Consider the following 16,032-nt stretch of genomic DNA (forward strand, 5'->3'; position numbering starts at 1 on the left):
TACAAGTTTTTGGGTAGATAAATGTTTTCATTTCTCTTGGGTACATACCTAGGAGTGAAATTGCAAGGTTATGTGGTAACTTTTTTTTTAACCTTTTGAGTGACTGCCAGATTGTTTTCCAATGCAGCTGCACCATTTTAAATTCTGACTTCAATTTTCCACAGAAAAGTTTTATGAAAAACAAATGTAAGATATTTACAATGTGAATGGTGTACTCTTGGAAGGACTCTTTATTTAGTGTACAACCAAGTGGGCTGGCTAGGAGTTGACAAGGATTCTTACTCTCATGACTAGGAATCTCATGACTAGGATTTTTATTCTCATGGAACCAGTAGTCTAGAGTAAAATATGGGTATTAAGCATATAACTTATTAGTATAAGTGTTAAGAGACTTACATTATGCTCTGTAAGCACTTAATAGGGAGCTATCCCCTGGTGTAGGGGGTTAGGAAGTATCTTCCTGATGAGGTGACCTTTAAGTTAAGATGGAAAGGTTGAGTAGCAGTTATCCAAGAAGAGGGTGAAGAGGGTTCCAGACAGAGAGAACTAACGGTATGTTCTCCTAAAGGGAGGAAGACAGACATTTGAGGAACTGAAAGGTACTTACAACACTTATATGTCACACATATATTAATTTTTCCTTTTGGGGGTTGTTCTTTGCCCCTGCTCTGCTCATAGAAGAGTGGGAAACGGTGTGGCTAGAGGTAGGTAGGGACAGATAATAACAAAAAAGTAGACAAGTATGCGTTAAGTACTTTTTAAGTACTTCTTATATGTTGGTTTATTGAGCCCTCACAACAGTTTCTATTCACCAATTAGAGAACAAGGCATGGAGTGCCTTGCCCAAAATTAATATACCAAAACTGGGATATGAGCCTGTGTATTCTGGGTCTAGAGTTTGTATCCTTAACTACTGTACTATCCTGCAAATCTAAGTTATAAATGATGATTAGGATTGGGGATTTTTTTATCCAAAGGTTAGTATCAAAGAATCCAAAGGTTTTAAGCAGAGAAATAACATAATTAGATCGTTTTTTAAATCATCTTTCTGGTTGCATCTTGGGGAAGGGACTAGAAGAGGGCAAGATAGCTATGCAAAGAAACTAGAAGACCAGTACTATATTCTAGGCAAGAATTGTTTCTTTGGACAAGCAAGTGGTAATGGAATTGAATTAGAATTGGGTGTAACAAAAAATTATTTATGTGGTTTTCACAAGTTTGGTTGTTAGGTTGGGAGTCCAAGATGACCCCTTGGTTTCTGACTGGAACAGTTGGTGGTACTATGATTACTTAGCTAATACATAGTCTAAAAATACAATAGTCTTTTCTAAAAAGTTTTAAAGAGCATGAAACCCAGGACAAATTAAAATGTGTAATGAGCTATAAGTCTTTAAAAGTGTAAAATAGTTCATTTACATCTGGTTTTGAATGTCAAGAAATAGAACAAGGATTACAGTCTCTAACTATGTTTAATAAAGACCACAAAGAAAAATGAAAATTTATCATAGATGAGACAAGCTAGATTTTACTTATTTTAATATAAAAATTTGCCAATATTGTTTAGTCTGCAGTGTGGTAATGTTACCTTTTTTACTAGGTTAAAACTTACAAAACTCCATTCACTTTTTGTTCATATATTATACTACCTCGCTCTCTCCCTCTGTATTTATATCATATACATAAATTTACATCTGTTTGCTTGACCTTTCCACTTAAATGTTTCACAGGCATCAAAAATTTAACATATTTATTACTGAACTCTTAATCTTCCTTTCTGTCTCATCCTGACAAATAGCCTACAGAATGTTAGTGCCCTGAGGACAGGATTTTTCCAATACTACTATGTAAGTTACTGTTACATGATGGGTAGTCAGTAAATATTTGTTGAATGAGTGTCTAAATGGTACCACCGTATAATTCTCTAGTTGCTCAAATTTTCATTTTTTTCTTTGCCTCCTCTCCTGTGTCTCACTGACAAATCTTATCAGTTAAGTCTCTAAAAATATCTCTTTATTTATTTTTACTTTTTAGAGCTGCACCCACAGTGTATGGAAGTTCACTGGCTAGGGATCGAATCAGAGCTGCAACTGCTGGCCTGCACCACAGCCACAGCAATGCCAAGATCCGAGCCATGTCTGTGATTTACACCACAGGTCATAGCTACACTGGATCCTTAACCCACTGAGTGAGGCCAGGAAGTGAACCCACATCCTCATGGATACTAGTCAGGTTCCTTACTGCTGAGCCACGATGAGAAATCCTTAAAATATCTCTTCATCCATCCATTTTTCTTTATTTCCAGTTGCTACTACCCTGATCTTCCATCTTATGACTGGTACTCCAGAATCAACTTTTGCTATCTTTTTAATCCTTCTTCCGTAGTTTTCTTAAAATGTAAATTGTATCTTATTACTCCTCCACTCAGAGCTTCTTTTTAGATTCCATATCTTTCATGTCAGCCAGCAAGGCCTTCTGCAGGCTATTTTCATTAATCTTTATCATTTTCATTTTGTGCTATTCTCCCTTTGGTTTATCTACTGTTAATCTTTATACTAGGTCTCAACTTAAAGTTAGATGCTTTTATTTTATTTAGTTATTATTATTATTATTTTGCTTTTTTTTTTTTAGGCCTGCACTCGTGGCATAGGAAGAGTCCAGGCTAGTGGTCCAATTGGAGCTGCAGCTGCCAGCCTACACCACAGCCGCAGCAACGCAGGATGCAAGCTGCGTCTTCAGCCTATACCACAGCTCATGGAAACGCGAGATCCTTAACCCTCTGAGTGAGGCCAGGTCAAACCTGCAACTTCATGGTTCCTAGTCAGATTCATTTCCACTACACCACGACAGAAACTCCAAAGTTAAATGCTTTTATAAAATATCCCTGTCCCTCCAAATTTCCTTGTTGTACTACCTCATATAGTAGTATTTTCACATTTATTAAAAGTTATATATATTTATAGGATTAGTCGTTGATCTGTCTCCCTGTCTAAAATTTAAAATTCATCTTACTTACAAAACAGAAATAGACTTACAGATATAGAAAACATAATTGTTACCAAAGGGGATAAATTTGGAATTTGGGACTAATAGAGACAGTATATTTAAAATAGGTAAATAACAAAGACCTAATATTTAGCACAGGGAACTGTATTCTATCTTATAATAACCTATAATGGAAAAGAATCAGAAAAAGAGGGAGTTCTCTTGTGGCACAGTGGGCTAAGAATCTGGCCTTCTCGCTGCAGTGGCATGGGTCACTGCTGTAGCACAGGCAAGGCCAAGAAAAAAGACTGAAAAAGAATACATATACAGGGAATTCCTGTTGTGGTTTATCGTTAACAAACCCAACTAGTATCCATGAGGACACAGGTTTGATCTCTGGCCTTGCTCAGTGGGTTGGGGATAAAGTATTGCCATGTAGCATAGGTCACGGAAGTGGCTCAGATCCACAGTTCCAATTTGACCCCTACCCTGGGAACTTCCATATTTTGCAGGTGTGTCCCTAAAAAGACAAAAAGGTTCATGATACCAAGAACCATGTTTGTACTATTTATGACTAAATCTGCAGTGGGTGTCACAATTCTCAAAACATATTTAGAGACTCTCAGAATATTTATTGAATTAATGAAAGGATAGATTAAGAGTGGTGAATTCATAAAGGAAATTCTGGAATGGTTAGATAGTTGGAGAGCTAGTAGAATGTGTGATCATAGCAGCCATAGCAGTCAAGAGTTTCAAATATCCAATATGCTAAATGTAGCAGAGAGGAGTAATAAGAGCAGAACTAAAAATGGTCTTTGGGAGACAGCATAACATAGTGTTTAACAGAAGCCAGATGGGCCTAGACTTTACCTTTTATTGCCTGTTAACCTAGTTTTCATCTCTAAAAATAGAATAATAGTAGTAACCACCTCATGGTGATGGTGAGGCTTAAATGAGATAATCTATATAAATCTTTTAGCGTTAGTCTTGCATATATTAAGAGCTCAGTAAAATTTAGGTATTTTTTTTATTTTAAAATTACTAATGCTGAACCCACTGTAATGATCCAGTATTTGTAGTACTTAGAAAATATGTATAGTTGACCCTTGAGCAATATGAGGGTTGGGGCACTGACACTTCAAACAATTGAAAACCCACAAAGTCTGCCCTCTGAATTGCAGTTCCTCAATATCTATGGAGTCAGCCAGATCATGTAGCACCCTGGTATTTACTATTGAGAAAAAAATCTGCATTTAAAGTGGACCTGTACAGTTACAACCCTTTTTTTCCAAGGGTCAACTTAAATTAGTAATTTTCTAAAAAGTTTGTTCACAGCTAAAATGATCTGGTCAAAAGGGCTTTGGAAAGATCTAATGTTCGTTTCCTTTGAATTTGGGCTAAACTGTTTTGGATTGTTTCACTTGTTTGAAAATATAAATCCCAAAGTTACATGTGAGAAGAATGTTGAATTTGCCTCTTTGAGCATGAGTGACAAGATTCTAGCATTCTTTGTTTTGTGTTTCTCCTTGAAACTGTGTTTTAAATTGAAAATATTATAGTAGAAACTAGAATACATTGTATGACAACATGGCGTCCTTGCTCCTGGATGAAAAACGTAGATTGTATAGATACATCTTTCCAAAAGCTGAAAGAATATCATTCTGGTATAGATATCTTTCCAAAAGCTGAAAGAATATCATTCATGAAGAACATTGCTTTGAAAGTTCAAAAACAACATTGTGGCAGTTGCTGTAGGGACTGCCTTTCAAGCAGTTTACATTTAGCAGATAAAAAGCATTCTTTGTTGCGAAGTATCTTCAGAAATTGGATTTGTCTTTACTAGAAAACACTTAAATTTGGTATGTAGGGTTTGCCAATCATGATTTTCCAGTCATGCTGTCTAAATGGATCCACAAAATATGCCCTGAGGCATACGGTTCTTTTTCCTCTTTGATCAAGTTAAGGAAACGTAATATTTACCTATTCTTATGTATACATTTCTAGCATAGTGATCAGTGTTTTCAAATTAATTCCTTTTCAGTTTGTTGATATTCTGCTATATTTAATAATCTGTGTCGCTTGATTTCATTTTTTTCTATTTTTCAAATAAAGAGAATCATCTTCTCCAAACCCTTTTCTAGAATGTTTTGAAAGTGAATAAATGCTGGTAAAAAAATGCCGTAAGTTCTTTCTTTGAAAGAAATTCTGAAATTCTACTTTATAAATATACATTAAGACTGTGGAATTTTTTATTATGAAAATAAAAAATTACATGGAAATTTAAAAATGTGTGTAGTTATGAGTAGTGAATATAAAAGCAGTTGTTTTTTATCCAAGAAAGGATTTAATAACTAACCAGAAAGATAATGTGGCAGGTCCATGAGTTCATCATTAGAAGCAGGAAACCCACGGTAGGCATTAGAATTTAAGAACATGAAAGAAAGAGGAGGGGAAAAAACTAGAAAAGAAACAAATTGAAGCCAATAAGATATAACCCACATACGGCGTGGAATTAATTTAAATATTTATGGAGCATTACCTATGTGCCAGGTGCCAGGTGCTTGGATACTACATTGAACTAAAGGGACAAAAATCCATTTCCATGTAGACTTTACATTCCAATGGAAGCATATAAACAATACAAACATTGTACATCAGATGGTGAGAAGAGCACTGGAGAAAAATAAAGCAGGATATAGTGTGAAGAGTTGGAATGGGTGTTTTTCTTTTTTCTTTTGGTCGTGCCTGTGGCATGTGGATATTCCCAGCCAGGGATCAAATATGCACTACAGCAGTAGTTCACCCTATCTTGGGACAAAGTGGGGAGACTGGTAGGAGATGGAAGAGAGGCAGAGGGATTGTAAGGCCTTTTAGACTGTTCTAAGGACTTTAGCTTTTACTGTGAATGAGATAAGCCATTGAAGGGTTTTGAGCAGATTGACAGGCTATGACATGGACTTTAAAAGGATCGTTCTACTGTTGTGTTGAGAAGACTATGAAGACATACAAAGGCTGGAACAAGGAACCATTTAGGAGGCTATTGAAATAGTCCAGATCAGATATTATCACTTGGACCTGATTAGTAGCTATCAAATTATAAATAGATTCTGCATGTATTTTGGAAGTAAAGAAGACTTTTCTGACTGGACATATGGGGCATTAGAAAAAGAAAAGAATCAAGGATGATTAGAAAATTTTGGCCTAGGTATTTCTGGTTGGATTTGCATTTATTGAGATGAATAAGCCTGTGGGAAGAACAGATTTAGGGGGCTAGGTGAAGGTGAATTGCCTTTGGACATGGTAAGCTTGTCAGGTGGGCATTTAGATAATATGAATCTTGAGTTCCAGAAAGAGATCTCACCTGGTCTCTGTCTGGAGATAGAAATTTGTGAATCATCAGTGTTAGATGAAATTTAAATTCAAAAATTAAAAGACTACGTCTGGTCATTTAGGAAGTGAGTGTAGATGGAAAAGGGAAGAGCATGACCTGGAGCACTCCAGTGTTTAGAGTCAAGGGCGGAAAGGAACAACTGGCAAAGAAGTCTCCTTAATCAAATACTTTAGTACCTGTGCATTGAAGTATATGACTGTTCACAGAAAATTGTGGTAATTTAAGACCCAAATGGATCCAGATCAGGTCAGGTCATTTTGTCACCAGTGAGTTATAAAAAAAACCTTTTGATTTTCAGAGTTTTGAATTTCAGGATGATGTGAACACATCTTGGAAAAGATAGGACTTTGTGCCTTTTTTTTTAAATTTTTTTTTTGCTTTTTATGGCCACACCTGTGGCATATAGAGGTTCCCAGGCCAGGGATCGAATTGGAGCTGTAGCTGCAGGCCTACGCAGCAGCAATGCAGGATCCAAGCCGCATCTGCAACCTATACCACAGTTCATGGCAATGCTGGATCCTTAACCCACTGAGCAGGACCAAGGATCAAACCTGCATCTTCATGGATACTAGTTGGGTTTGTAACCAGCTGAGCCACAATGGGTAATCTGGACAATGTACTTTAAAAGGAGAGAAAGCACATGGCGTAGAAGCAGAAATGAACATGATTTGTCAATGACAATAAAGAAAACTGAATTGACTAAAATCATAGATGTATGTTGGAAAGTAAGGATAAACAAGTTTGAATAGTTAGAACCAGACTCTGAAAATCCTTGAATACCATTGTGAAGTGCTAATGTATGAAGTGGTAAACAACAAAAAGAATTATCATATGCAGTTGATTTGAAAATTATTCTTTCAGCTGTTTCTGTGAGTGAATAGAATAGGAAAACACTTTAGTCAATTGGCCAGCATTTGTTGAGTAACTGCTTAAAATTCTATCACCATTACTAGTATTACTAATAAAATTGTTGCCACCTTCTATTGAACCTTGTTGTGTTCCTGTCATTGGACTATGGATTCTACTTAAGTTTCTTATAGGAGTTATAAAATATATCATGTGGTCTTTGTCTTTGAAAATTGTATAATTTTGGTGGAAAGAAAAGTCTTAAGGCATATAGTTTAAACTATAAAATATTCTACTTATATGGATTTTTTCTAAGGGATAGGATGTTCTCTTTTTTTCCCAGATACTGGTCCTAATCCTGATTCAGATATATGCTTGAAATAAAGACTAGTCTGTTAGCCCTCGAGTATGGTGAATTGTTTTGGTTTTGTATTCACTAGCCACTAGATTATGTGGTAATCTAATATGGTTTTCTGAGGATCTTTATTTATGGGAAGGGGGTTGCCCTGTGTAGATATTCAGCTTCTCAGGTAAGGTGTACCACCTATTATTGCAAAATAATAAATCTGCATGCCAGTGTAAAAATATTTTATGGATTTGGGAGATTGAGGCATGCCAACTGACTGTTTGCTATTAGGAAAGTTTGTGAAAATGTATTTTGGTTTTCAGAGCTTTTATAACAATTGTTCTAAATCATTTATATAATTATTTAATGTTCATCTTTCTCACTAGAGTATAAGGCTTTTAAGTTTAGAAACTGACTATGTTGACTATAGTATTTCTAGGGTGTTGCACAATGACGTGATAGGTACTCAGAAATATTTTTTAATGAATAAATGAGTAAGTTCAGAGTTGAATTGTATACCAGCAACAGAGATGATTTTAGCCTGAAACCACCCTGAAACATGATTCTTTACCTTCAATGAAATTGATTTTATTTAACTAAAATGTAAGAAATATATTCATTTGAAACTGAGGAGTATTAAAATATATATGTGTATATATATATATAGTTTAAAATTTTTAAATTTTATTTATTTATTTTTTGTTTTTTAGGGCTGCATCTGTGGCATATGGAGGTTCCCAGGCTAGGGCTATAATTGGAGCTGTAGCTTCCGGCCTCCGCCACAGCCACAGAAACGCAGGATCCAAGCCATGTCTGCGACCTATACCACAGCTTACAGCAACGCCGGATCCTTAACCCACTGAGCAAGGCCAGGGATCGAACCCACAACCTCATGGTTACTAGTCGGATTCATTTCTGCTGTGCCACAATGGGAACTCCTATAAAACTATTTTTATCTTAGGATATGCTTGACTGTCAGTTGCATCAGTTGCAGACACTTCTTGGTTGAGTTATAACAATGGTTCTTTTTTTTTTTTTTTTTTAAAGTGTTGCACCCATGGCATGTGGAGGTTCCTATGCTAGGGATCTAATTGGAGCTGTAGCTGCTGGACTGTGCCACAGCAACGCAGGATCCGAGCTTGTCTACAACCTACACCACAGCTCACGGCAACGCTGGATCCTTAACCGACTGAGCGAGGCCGAGGATGAACCTATGTCCTCATGGATGCTGGTCAAATTTGTTAACCACTCTGCCACGACGGGAACTCCCTAGCAGTGGTTCTTAAACATTGATTTGTACCTTCCCGAACCAGTTAGTTTTTGATTTCTAGAGAATAATAAATTAATTCTGAAATTTTAAATTTGTTTATAACTAAATTAATTTAAACCTGTATTGAACTATATTTTGATCTATTTTAACTGTGACTTTTGAGTTCTTCCTGATCTCTTTGTCCTCTTCCCCCATACCCATTTCTCATGTTCATCAGTAATTCCCTCTGTTCTGATAAATTTTTGTTATGGTCTGTCCTGCAGAGAAAGAGATGCTGGTTGCAAGTTTTGGAGATCCCTGTTTTTTATGGAACACAGTTCTGTAAAATTTTCATAAGATTCCTTGGCAATAATATACACTTGTGATGGACCTTAGAAATACTGCTATGTTAGGATTGGGTTCTGATTCCGAAGGATTTTCAAGAAAGAGTCCCTCTGCCATCAGTACAAGCACACTGGTCAGCAAGAGAGAAGTAGAGCTAGAAAACAACGCAAAGGAAGAGGAGGACCTCCGCAAGTGGAATCGGGAAAGAAATACCGAAGCAGGGAAGGATGATGGTTTGACTGATGCACAGCAACAGTTTTCAGTGAAAGAAACAAATTTTTCAGAGGGAAATTTGAAATTGAAAATTGGCCTTCAGGCTAAGAGAACTAAAAAACCTCCAAAGAACTTGGAGAACTATGTATGTCGACCTGCCATAAAAACGAGTATCAAGCACCCAAGGAAAGCACTTAAAAGTGGGAAGATGACAGATGAAAAGAATGAACATTGTCCTTCAAAGCGGGTAAGTAGAATTCCCAACAATATGTGGTCATTAACAGTATTTGGGGAGTTCCTCCTGCGGCACAACGGGATCAGTGGTGTCTCTGCAGTGCCAGGACACAGGTTCAATCTCTGGCCCAACACAGTGGGTTAAATGATGCAGCATTGCTGCCGCTGCAGTGTAGATTGCAACTGCAACTCAGATCTGATCCCTGGCCCATGAACTCCATATGCCATGGGGTGGCCAAGAAAGAAAAAAAAAAACCCAAAACAAACAAAAAACCCCCAATATTTGGATTTCTCTATTAATTTTTATGAAGCCTACGTACATATTCCAGGATGTTTGATTTTATTCTTTATATGTTATTTCCACCTAGTCTGTTTTATGAATCTAAAACAGGCTTTGAGTTTTGTCAGAGATAGTATACACATTATATATTTTAATTTGTAAAATTATGGCAAATATTTTAAATGGAGTATATCCAGATTGCTGTTCTGATGTAGCCTACTGTAAAGAATACTGGATTTGTAGTTAGGAAACCTAGATTTGTATCTTGCCCTCCTACTTAATAACAATGTGACCATAGACAAATTAACAGAGAAGAAATTGAGGCTCAAAGATGTAAAATGATTACAATATCACTTACATTTCAGGATGGTTCTCTTCCTGTGACCTCAAGGATTTTCAGAAAGTCAAATCAAAAAGATTTTTATCTAAACATTTTTACTTGAAACAGTGTTAGAACTTGTCTTGCACAGCTAACTTTTAAAGGGGTCCAGAATGATTTTTTTTTTTTTTTTTGTCTTTTGTCTTTTTGTTGTTGTTGTTACTATTTCTTGGGCCGCTCCCGCGGCATATGGAGGTTCCCAGGCTAGGGGTCCAATCGGAGCTGTAGCCACCGGCCTACGCCAGAGCCACAGCAACGCAGAATCTGAGCCGCGTCTGCAACCTACACCACAGCTCACGGCAACGCCGGATCCTTAACCCACTGAGCAAGGCCAGGGACCGAACCCGCAACCTCATGGTTCCTAGTCGGATTCGTTAACCACTGCGCCACGACGGGAACTCCCCAGAATGATTATCTTTAGTGATCTTTCTGTAATTCTTTTTTAAATGGGAGTTGCAGTGTTTATTTCAGGTTCTCTCTAGGAATTTTTTTGTGGTTTTTGTTTTTGTTTTTTTTTTCCTTTTTTGCCGCACAGGAAGTATGTGGGAATTCCTGGGCCAAGGATTGAACCTGCACCACACAGCAGCAACCAGAGCTACAGCAGTGAGAATATAGGAGCTTAAAGCTGCTAGGCTATCAGAGAACCCCCCGTAATTTTTTTTTTTTTTTTTTTTTTTTAGGGTCGCACCCGGAGCACATGGAGGTTCTCAGACTAGGGGTTGAATAGGAGTTGTTGCTGCTGGCCCCACACCACAGCCACAGCAATGTGGGATCTAAGCCTCGTCTGGTACCTTCACCACAGCTCACAGCAGTGTTGGATCCCTAACCCACTGAATGAGGCCAGGGATAGAATCTGTGTCCTCATGGATACTAGTCAGATTTGTTTCCGCTGAGCCATGACAGGAGCTCCTGTAATGGTTTTTAAGTAGTACTAATAATGAGGTTTTATTCTGAAAAGATTTCACCCACAAAACATACTTACTCTTGATATATTATAAACTACTACTGTTTTTTTTTTTAATTTTTTTAATAGTTATTTCCCCAATACAATTTTTTTCTACTATACAGCATGGTGACCCAGTTACACATACGTGTATACATTCTATTTTCACACATAATCCTGCTCCATCATAAGTGACTAGACATAGTTCCCAGTGCTACCTACTACTGTTTATATCCCATTTATATTGTTTGTAGCAGAATTTGTAGTAGTTTATATCCCACTTACATTGTTTGTACTCTGTGGTTCCTGAGGAAAGGTGTCTGTATACTTACGAAACTGCTGGTAATGAGTAGGTGTTTATTTTTCCGACACTTACTTTATCATAGGCTATTGAATATATTACTTCCCTCTGAATTACTTCTTCATAAATAATAGAAAGAGTACGAGTTATGGAGTCAGAACCAAATTCAAATCCTGGCTTAATAACTGGACAAGGCAATTTGGTTTCTCTTGCTATGCTGTGGTTTTCTCATTTATAACGTGGGACAATTGATGCCTATCTTAAATGATTATATAAATAATAAATTTCGGTAACCAAGACTTGGAAACAACCCAAGTGCCCATCAACAGACGATTGGGTTAAGAAGATTTTGTGTGTGTGTGTGTGTGTGTGTGTGTGTGTGTGTGTGTGTGTATACACAGTAGACTATTATTCAGTCATAAGAAAGAATGAATGCTATTTGCCACAACATAGATAGACCTAAAGAGTACTAATACACAGTGGAGTAAGCCAGAGAAAGACAAATACTGTATGGAATCTAAAAAAATGAATCTTATATAAAACAGAAACAAACTCACAGACCTGGAAAACAAACTTATGATTATCAGAAGGGGGAGAGAGAGAGGGAGTGACAAGTTAGGACTATGGGATTAATAGATACAAACCACTACACATAACAATAGATGAGCAACAAGGATTTACGCTCTAGCACAGGGAATTATATTCAATATCCTGTAATAATCTTTAATGGACTAGAATCTGAAAAAAAAAATCTCTTTGCTCTATACCTGAAATGAACACAACATAAATCTTTACTCCAATTAAAGAAAATTAAATTTATATGTAGTATCTAGCATATTATAGATTCTTATAAATGTTCTCTTTAACTTTTTTCAGCCTAAAGTAGAGCATTACAACCTGGAATCTCTGGAAGGGTTTGAGTGTGTGGTTGCTCTCAGAATATGACAGTCTGTGTGGAATTTTGTGTGTTCGTGCAGATGTATTTTTACATAGCTTTCACCAGCTTCTCAGAAGGGTTAGTGACTCCAAAGAAGATTAAGCACTAGTGGCTAAAGAGGGAAAGGTGAACTACCATGAACCCTGTTGGTAGTCTAAGAAAGTTTGAGGGTATTGTTTCATTTACTTTAAAGTAAGGCTTTAGGAGGTTCTGTTGTGGCTTAGCAGGAATATTAAGAACACAACTAGTTTCTATGAGGATGCAGGTTCGATCCCTGACATCACTCAGTGGGTTAAGGATCCAGGTTCCTGCAGGCTGTGGCATAGCTTGCAGATGCAGCTCTGTTCCCACGTTGCTGTGCTTGTGGCATAGGCCCGCAGCTGCAGCTCTGATTCAATCCCTAGCCTGGAAACTTCCATATGCCACAGGTGCAGCAGTAAAAAGAAAAATAAATAAGTCTGTACCAAACACAACTAGAAATATTGTCTTGCATTCTTGAAAAGTAGTTGGCTTTTTGTCATTTGGTTATTTTTATTTTTTTTTTATTTTTTATTTTTTTTTTTTTTTTTGTCTTTTTTTGTCTTTTTGCCATTTCTGCCACGGCATATGGAGGTTCCCAGGCTAGGGGTTGAATTGGAGCTGTAGCCACTGGCCTACAACACAGCCACAGCAACTCAGGATCCAAGCCACATCTGCAACCTACACCACTGCTCACGGCAACGCCGGATCCTTAACCCACTGAGCAAGGGCGGGGACCGAACCCGCAACCTCATGGTTCCTAGTCGGATTCATTAACCTCTGAGCCATGACGGGAACTCCTTTTTAATTAATTTTGAGATTTACCTTACCTTGCTGCTTTTAAAACAAATATATATGTATTTTTTTGTCTTTTTTTGTCTTTTCTAGGGCCTCGCCTGAAGCATATGGAGGTTCCTAGGCTAGGGGTCAAATCAGAGCTGTGACCACCAGCTGACATCAGAGCCATAGCAACGCACGATCCGAGCCATGTCTGCGACCTACACCACATCTCACGGCAACATCAGATCCTTAACCCACTGAGTGAGGCCAGGGATCGAACCCGCAACCTCATGGTTCCTAGTCAGATTTGTTAACCACCGAGCCATGATGGGAACTCCAAAAGCAAATATTAGGCCTTGTATTTCTAGTAAAAACAGAAATACAGATCTTACATTTTATCTCTCAGTAGAACTATTCTCAGTAATGTTCAGAGGGGAAAAAAGAAGACCCTCTGAAAAAATAATTTGCTATCATAAATAATATTGAATGATTATTAACTGTTTGTCTTTTTTTTTTTTTTTTTTTTTTTTTTGGCTTTTTAAGGCTGCACCTGCGACATATGGAAGCTCCCAGGCTAGGGGTTGAGCTGTAGCTGCTAGTCTAGACCACAGTCACAGCAAAGTAGTATCTGAGCCACATCTGCAGCCTACACCACAGCTGATGGCAACACTGGCTCCCTGACCCACTGAGTGAGGCCAGGGATTGAACCCACATCCTCATGGATACTAATTGGGTTCATTTCTGCTGCACTATAACGGGAACTCCCAAGTTTATGTCATTTTTAATAGCAAAAGTCAAGTTCTGTTCCATAAGTGAAATTTTCCCTTTCTTGTATTATGTGACATATAGTCACATTTATAGTAGTTTACTCATGGACTCTGTTAGAACGGTTCAAAAATGTTGTTTTTTTTTTAATTTCAATCTAATGATTAGAAACTGGCACGTTAATAACTAAAGTTTAAAGCTTAGTTCATTCCTTTGAGAAATATTAGATGTTCTTCATTTCTTTTAGTTAAAGTTATGTAAGTTTCAGATTTTAAGTATCCTAGTTTTGTTTTTTTAAATGTGTTTCCCCCTAGTTTTATTGAGATATAATTGACATACAGTATTGTGTAAGTTTAAGATACATTTGGCTATTTTTAGTTAATTTTGAGATTTACCTCACTGTATTACATTTTGTCAAAACTAGAAAATTTCATGACATTTAGTGTTGTCAGGAATATAGAGGAACACTATACAATGGAACACTATTCAGCCATAGTTAAGAACAAAATAATGCCATTTAAAGCAACATGGATGCAACTAGAGATTATTATAATAAGTGAAGTAAGTCAGAAAGTCATACATTATGATATTACTTAATATGTAGAATCTATAATATGGCACATCTGTGGGAGTTCCCTTTGTGGTGCAGCAGAAACAAATCCGACTAGTAACCATGAGGTTTCGGGTTTGATCCATGGCTTTGTTCAGTGGGTTAAGGATCCATTGTGGCCATGAACTGTGGTGTAGGTCACAGACACAGCTCGGATTCTGCATTGCTGTAGCTGTGGTGTAGGCTGGCGGCTGTAGCTCCAATTCGATCCTTAACCTAGGAACCTCCATATGCTACGAGTGCGGCCCTAAAAAGTAAAAAAATAAAAAATAAAGTATGGCACATCTAGATGAACTTATCTATGAAAAAGAAACAGACTCACAGGCTTAGAGAACAGACTTGTGATTGCCAAGGGGGAGGGCGAGGGAGTGCGATAGGAGCTTGGGGTTCGTAGATGCAAACTATTACATTTAGAGTGGATAAACTATGAGGTCTTACTCTGTAGCACAGGGAAATATATCTAGTTTCTTGCGATAGACCAGGAAAGATAACATAAAAAAGAGAATATATATATATATATATATATATATATATATATATATATATATGATTGGGTGACTTAGCTGTACAGCAGAAATTGGCACAACATTGTAAATCAACTATACTTCAATTTCAAAAATTAAAAAAAGTATAGTGGAAGCAAACACTGTCATACCCTGTTGGTGGAGGGTATATTGATGTAGTAACTTCTCAAGAGAAGTTTGCTTGTATTTGTCATGAGTAAAAATGGACAATTCCATTGTTCCACAGTGTCACTGATAAACTATCATATAGAATATTTGCAAGTATATACCAAGGTGTATGTGTAAGATATTTATTAAAAGTGTAGATTCCTGAGGTTCCCTTGTGACTTAGCTGGTTAAGGATCCAGCATCATCCAGTAGCTGCTGTGGTATGGGTTTGATCCCTGGCCTGGGAACTTCCACGTGCCACGAGTGTGGCCCAAAAGGAAAAAAATATATGTATATTCCTTAGGCCTTCTTTTTTTTATATATATAATTTTTAATCTTATTTATTTATTTATTTATTTTTGTCTTTTTGCCATTTCTTGGGCCGCTCCCGTGGCATATGGAGGTTCCCAGGCTAGGGGTCAAATCAGAGCTGTAGCCACCAGCCTACGTCAGAGCCACAGCAACACGGGATCCAAGCCACGTCTGCGACCTACACCACAGCTCACGGCAACGCCGGATCCTTAACCCGCTGAGCAAGGGCAAGGATCGAACCCGCAACCTCATGGTTCCTAGTCGGATTCGTTAACCACTGCGCCACGACGGGAACTCCTCCTTAGGCCTTCTTTATGGTTCTGACTCAGTATGTCAGGGTGTTTTCAAAAATATCTTCATTGCGAAGTTCCCATTTTGGCTTAGCAGATTAAGGACCTGACATTGTCTCTTTAAGGATGTGGATTCAATC

General features: G+C 37.4%; 1 protein-coding gene across 17 annotated transcripts in view; it reads left to right on the forward strand.

Moving 5' to 3' along the window:
- Positions 1–16,032, forward strand: part of ASH1L (ASH1 like histone lysine methyltransferase) — a 189,247-nt gene that overhangs the window by 19,293 nt on the left and 153,922 nt on the right. For 13 of the 17 annotated variants that reach the window (XR_014844073.1, XR_014844074.1, XM_085022729.1 and 10 more), the window contains one exon: positions 9,099–9,619. The exons of the other annotated variants lie outside the window; for them this stretch is intronic. Coding sequence is in view for 11 of the 13 variants with exons in the window: in XM_085022729.1 (XP_084878855.1) it covers positions 9,200–9,619 (420 nt within the window). In the remaining 2 variants the exon portion in view is untranslated. The remainder of the gene's footprint in view (positions 1–9,098; positions 9,620–16,032) is intronic. 17 annotated transcript variants of the gene reach the window in all.

The sequence above is a fragment of the Sus scrofa genome, chromosome 4 (genome assembly GCF_054392235.1).
Source record: "Sus scrofa isolate SSC_HxYL_T2T_F1_AM1 chromosome 4, Sscrofa_HxYL_maternal_Yorkshire_Landrace_v2.0, whole genome shotgun sequence".
NCBI classification, from domain to species: domain Eukaryota; kingdom Metazoa; phylum Chordata; class Mammalia; order Artiodactyla; family Suidae; genus Sus; species Sus scrofa.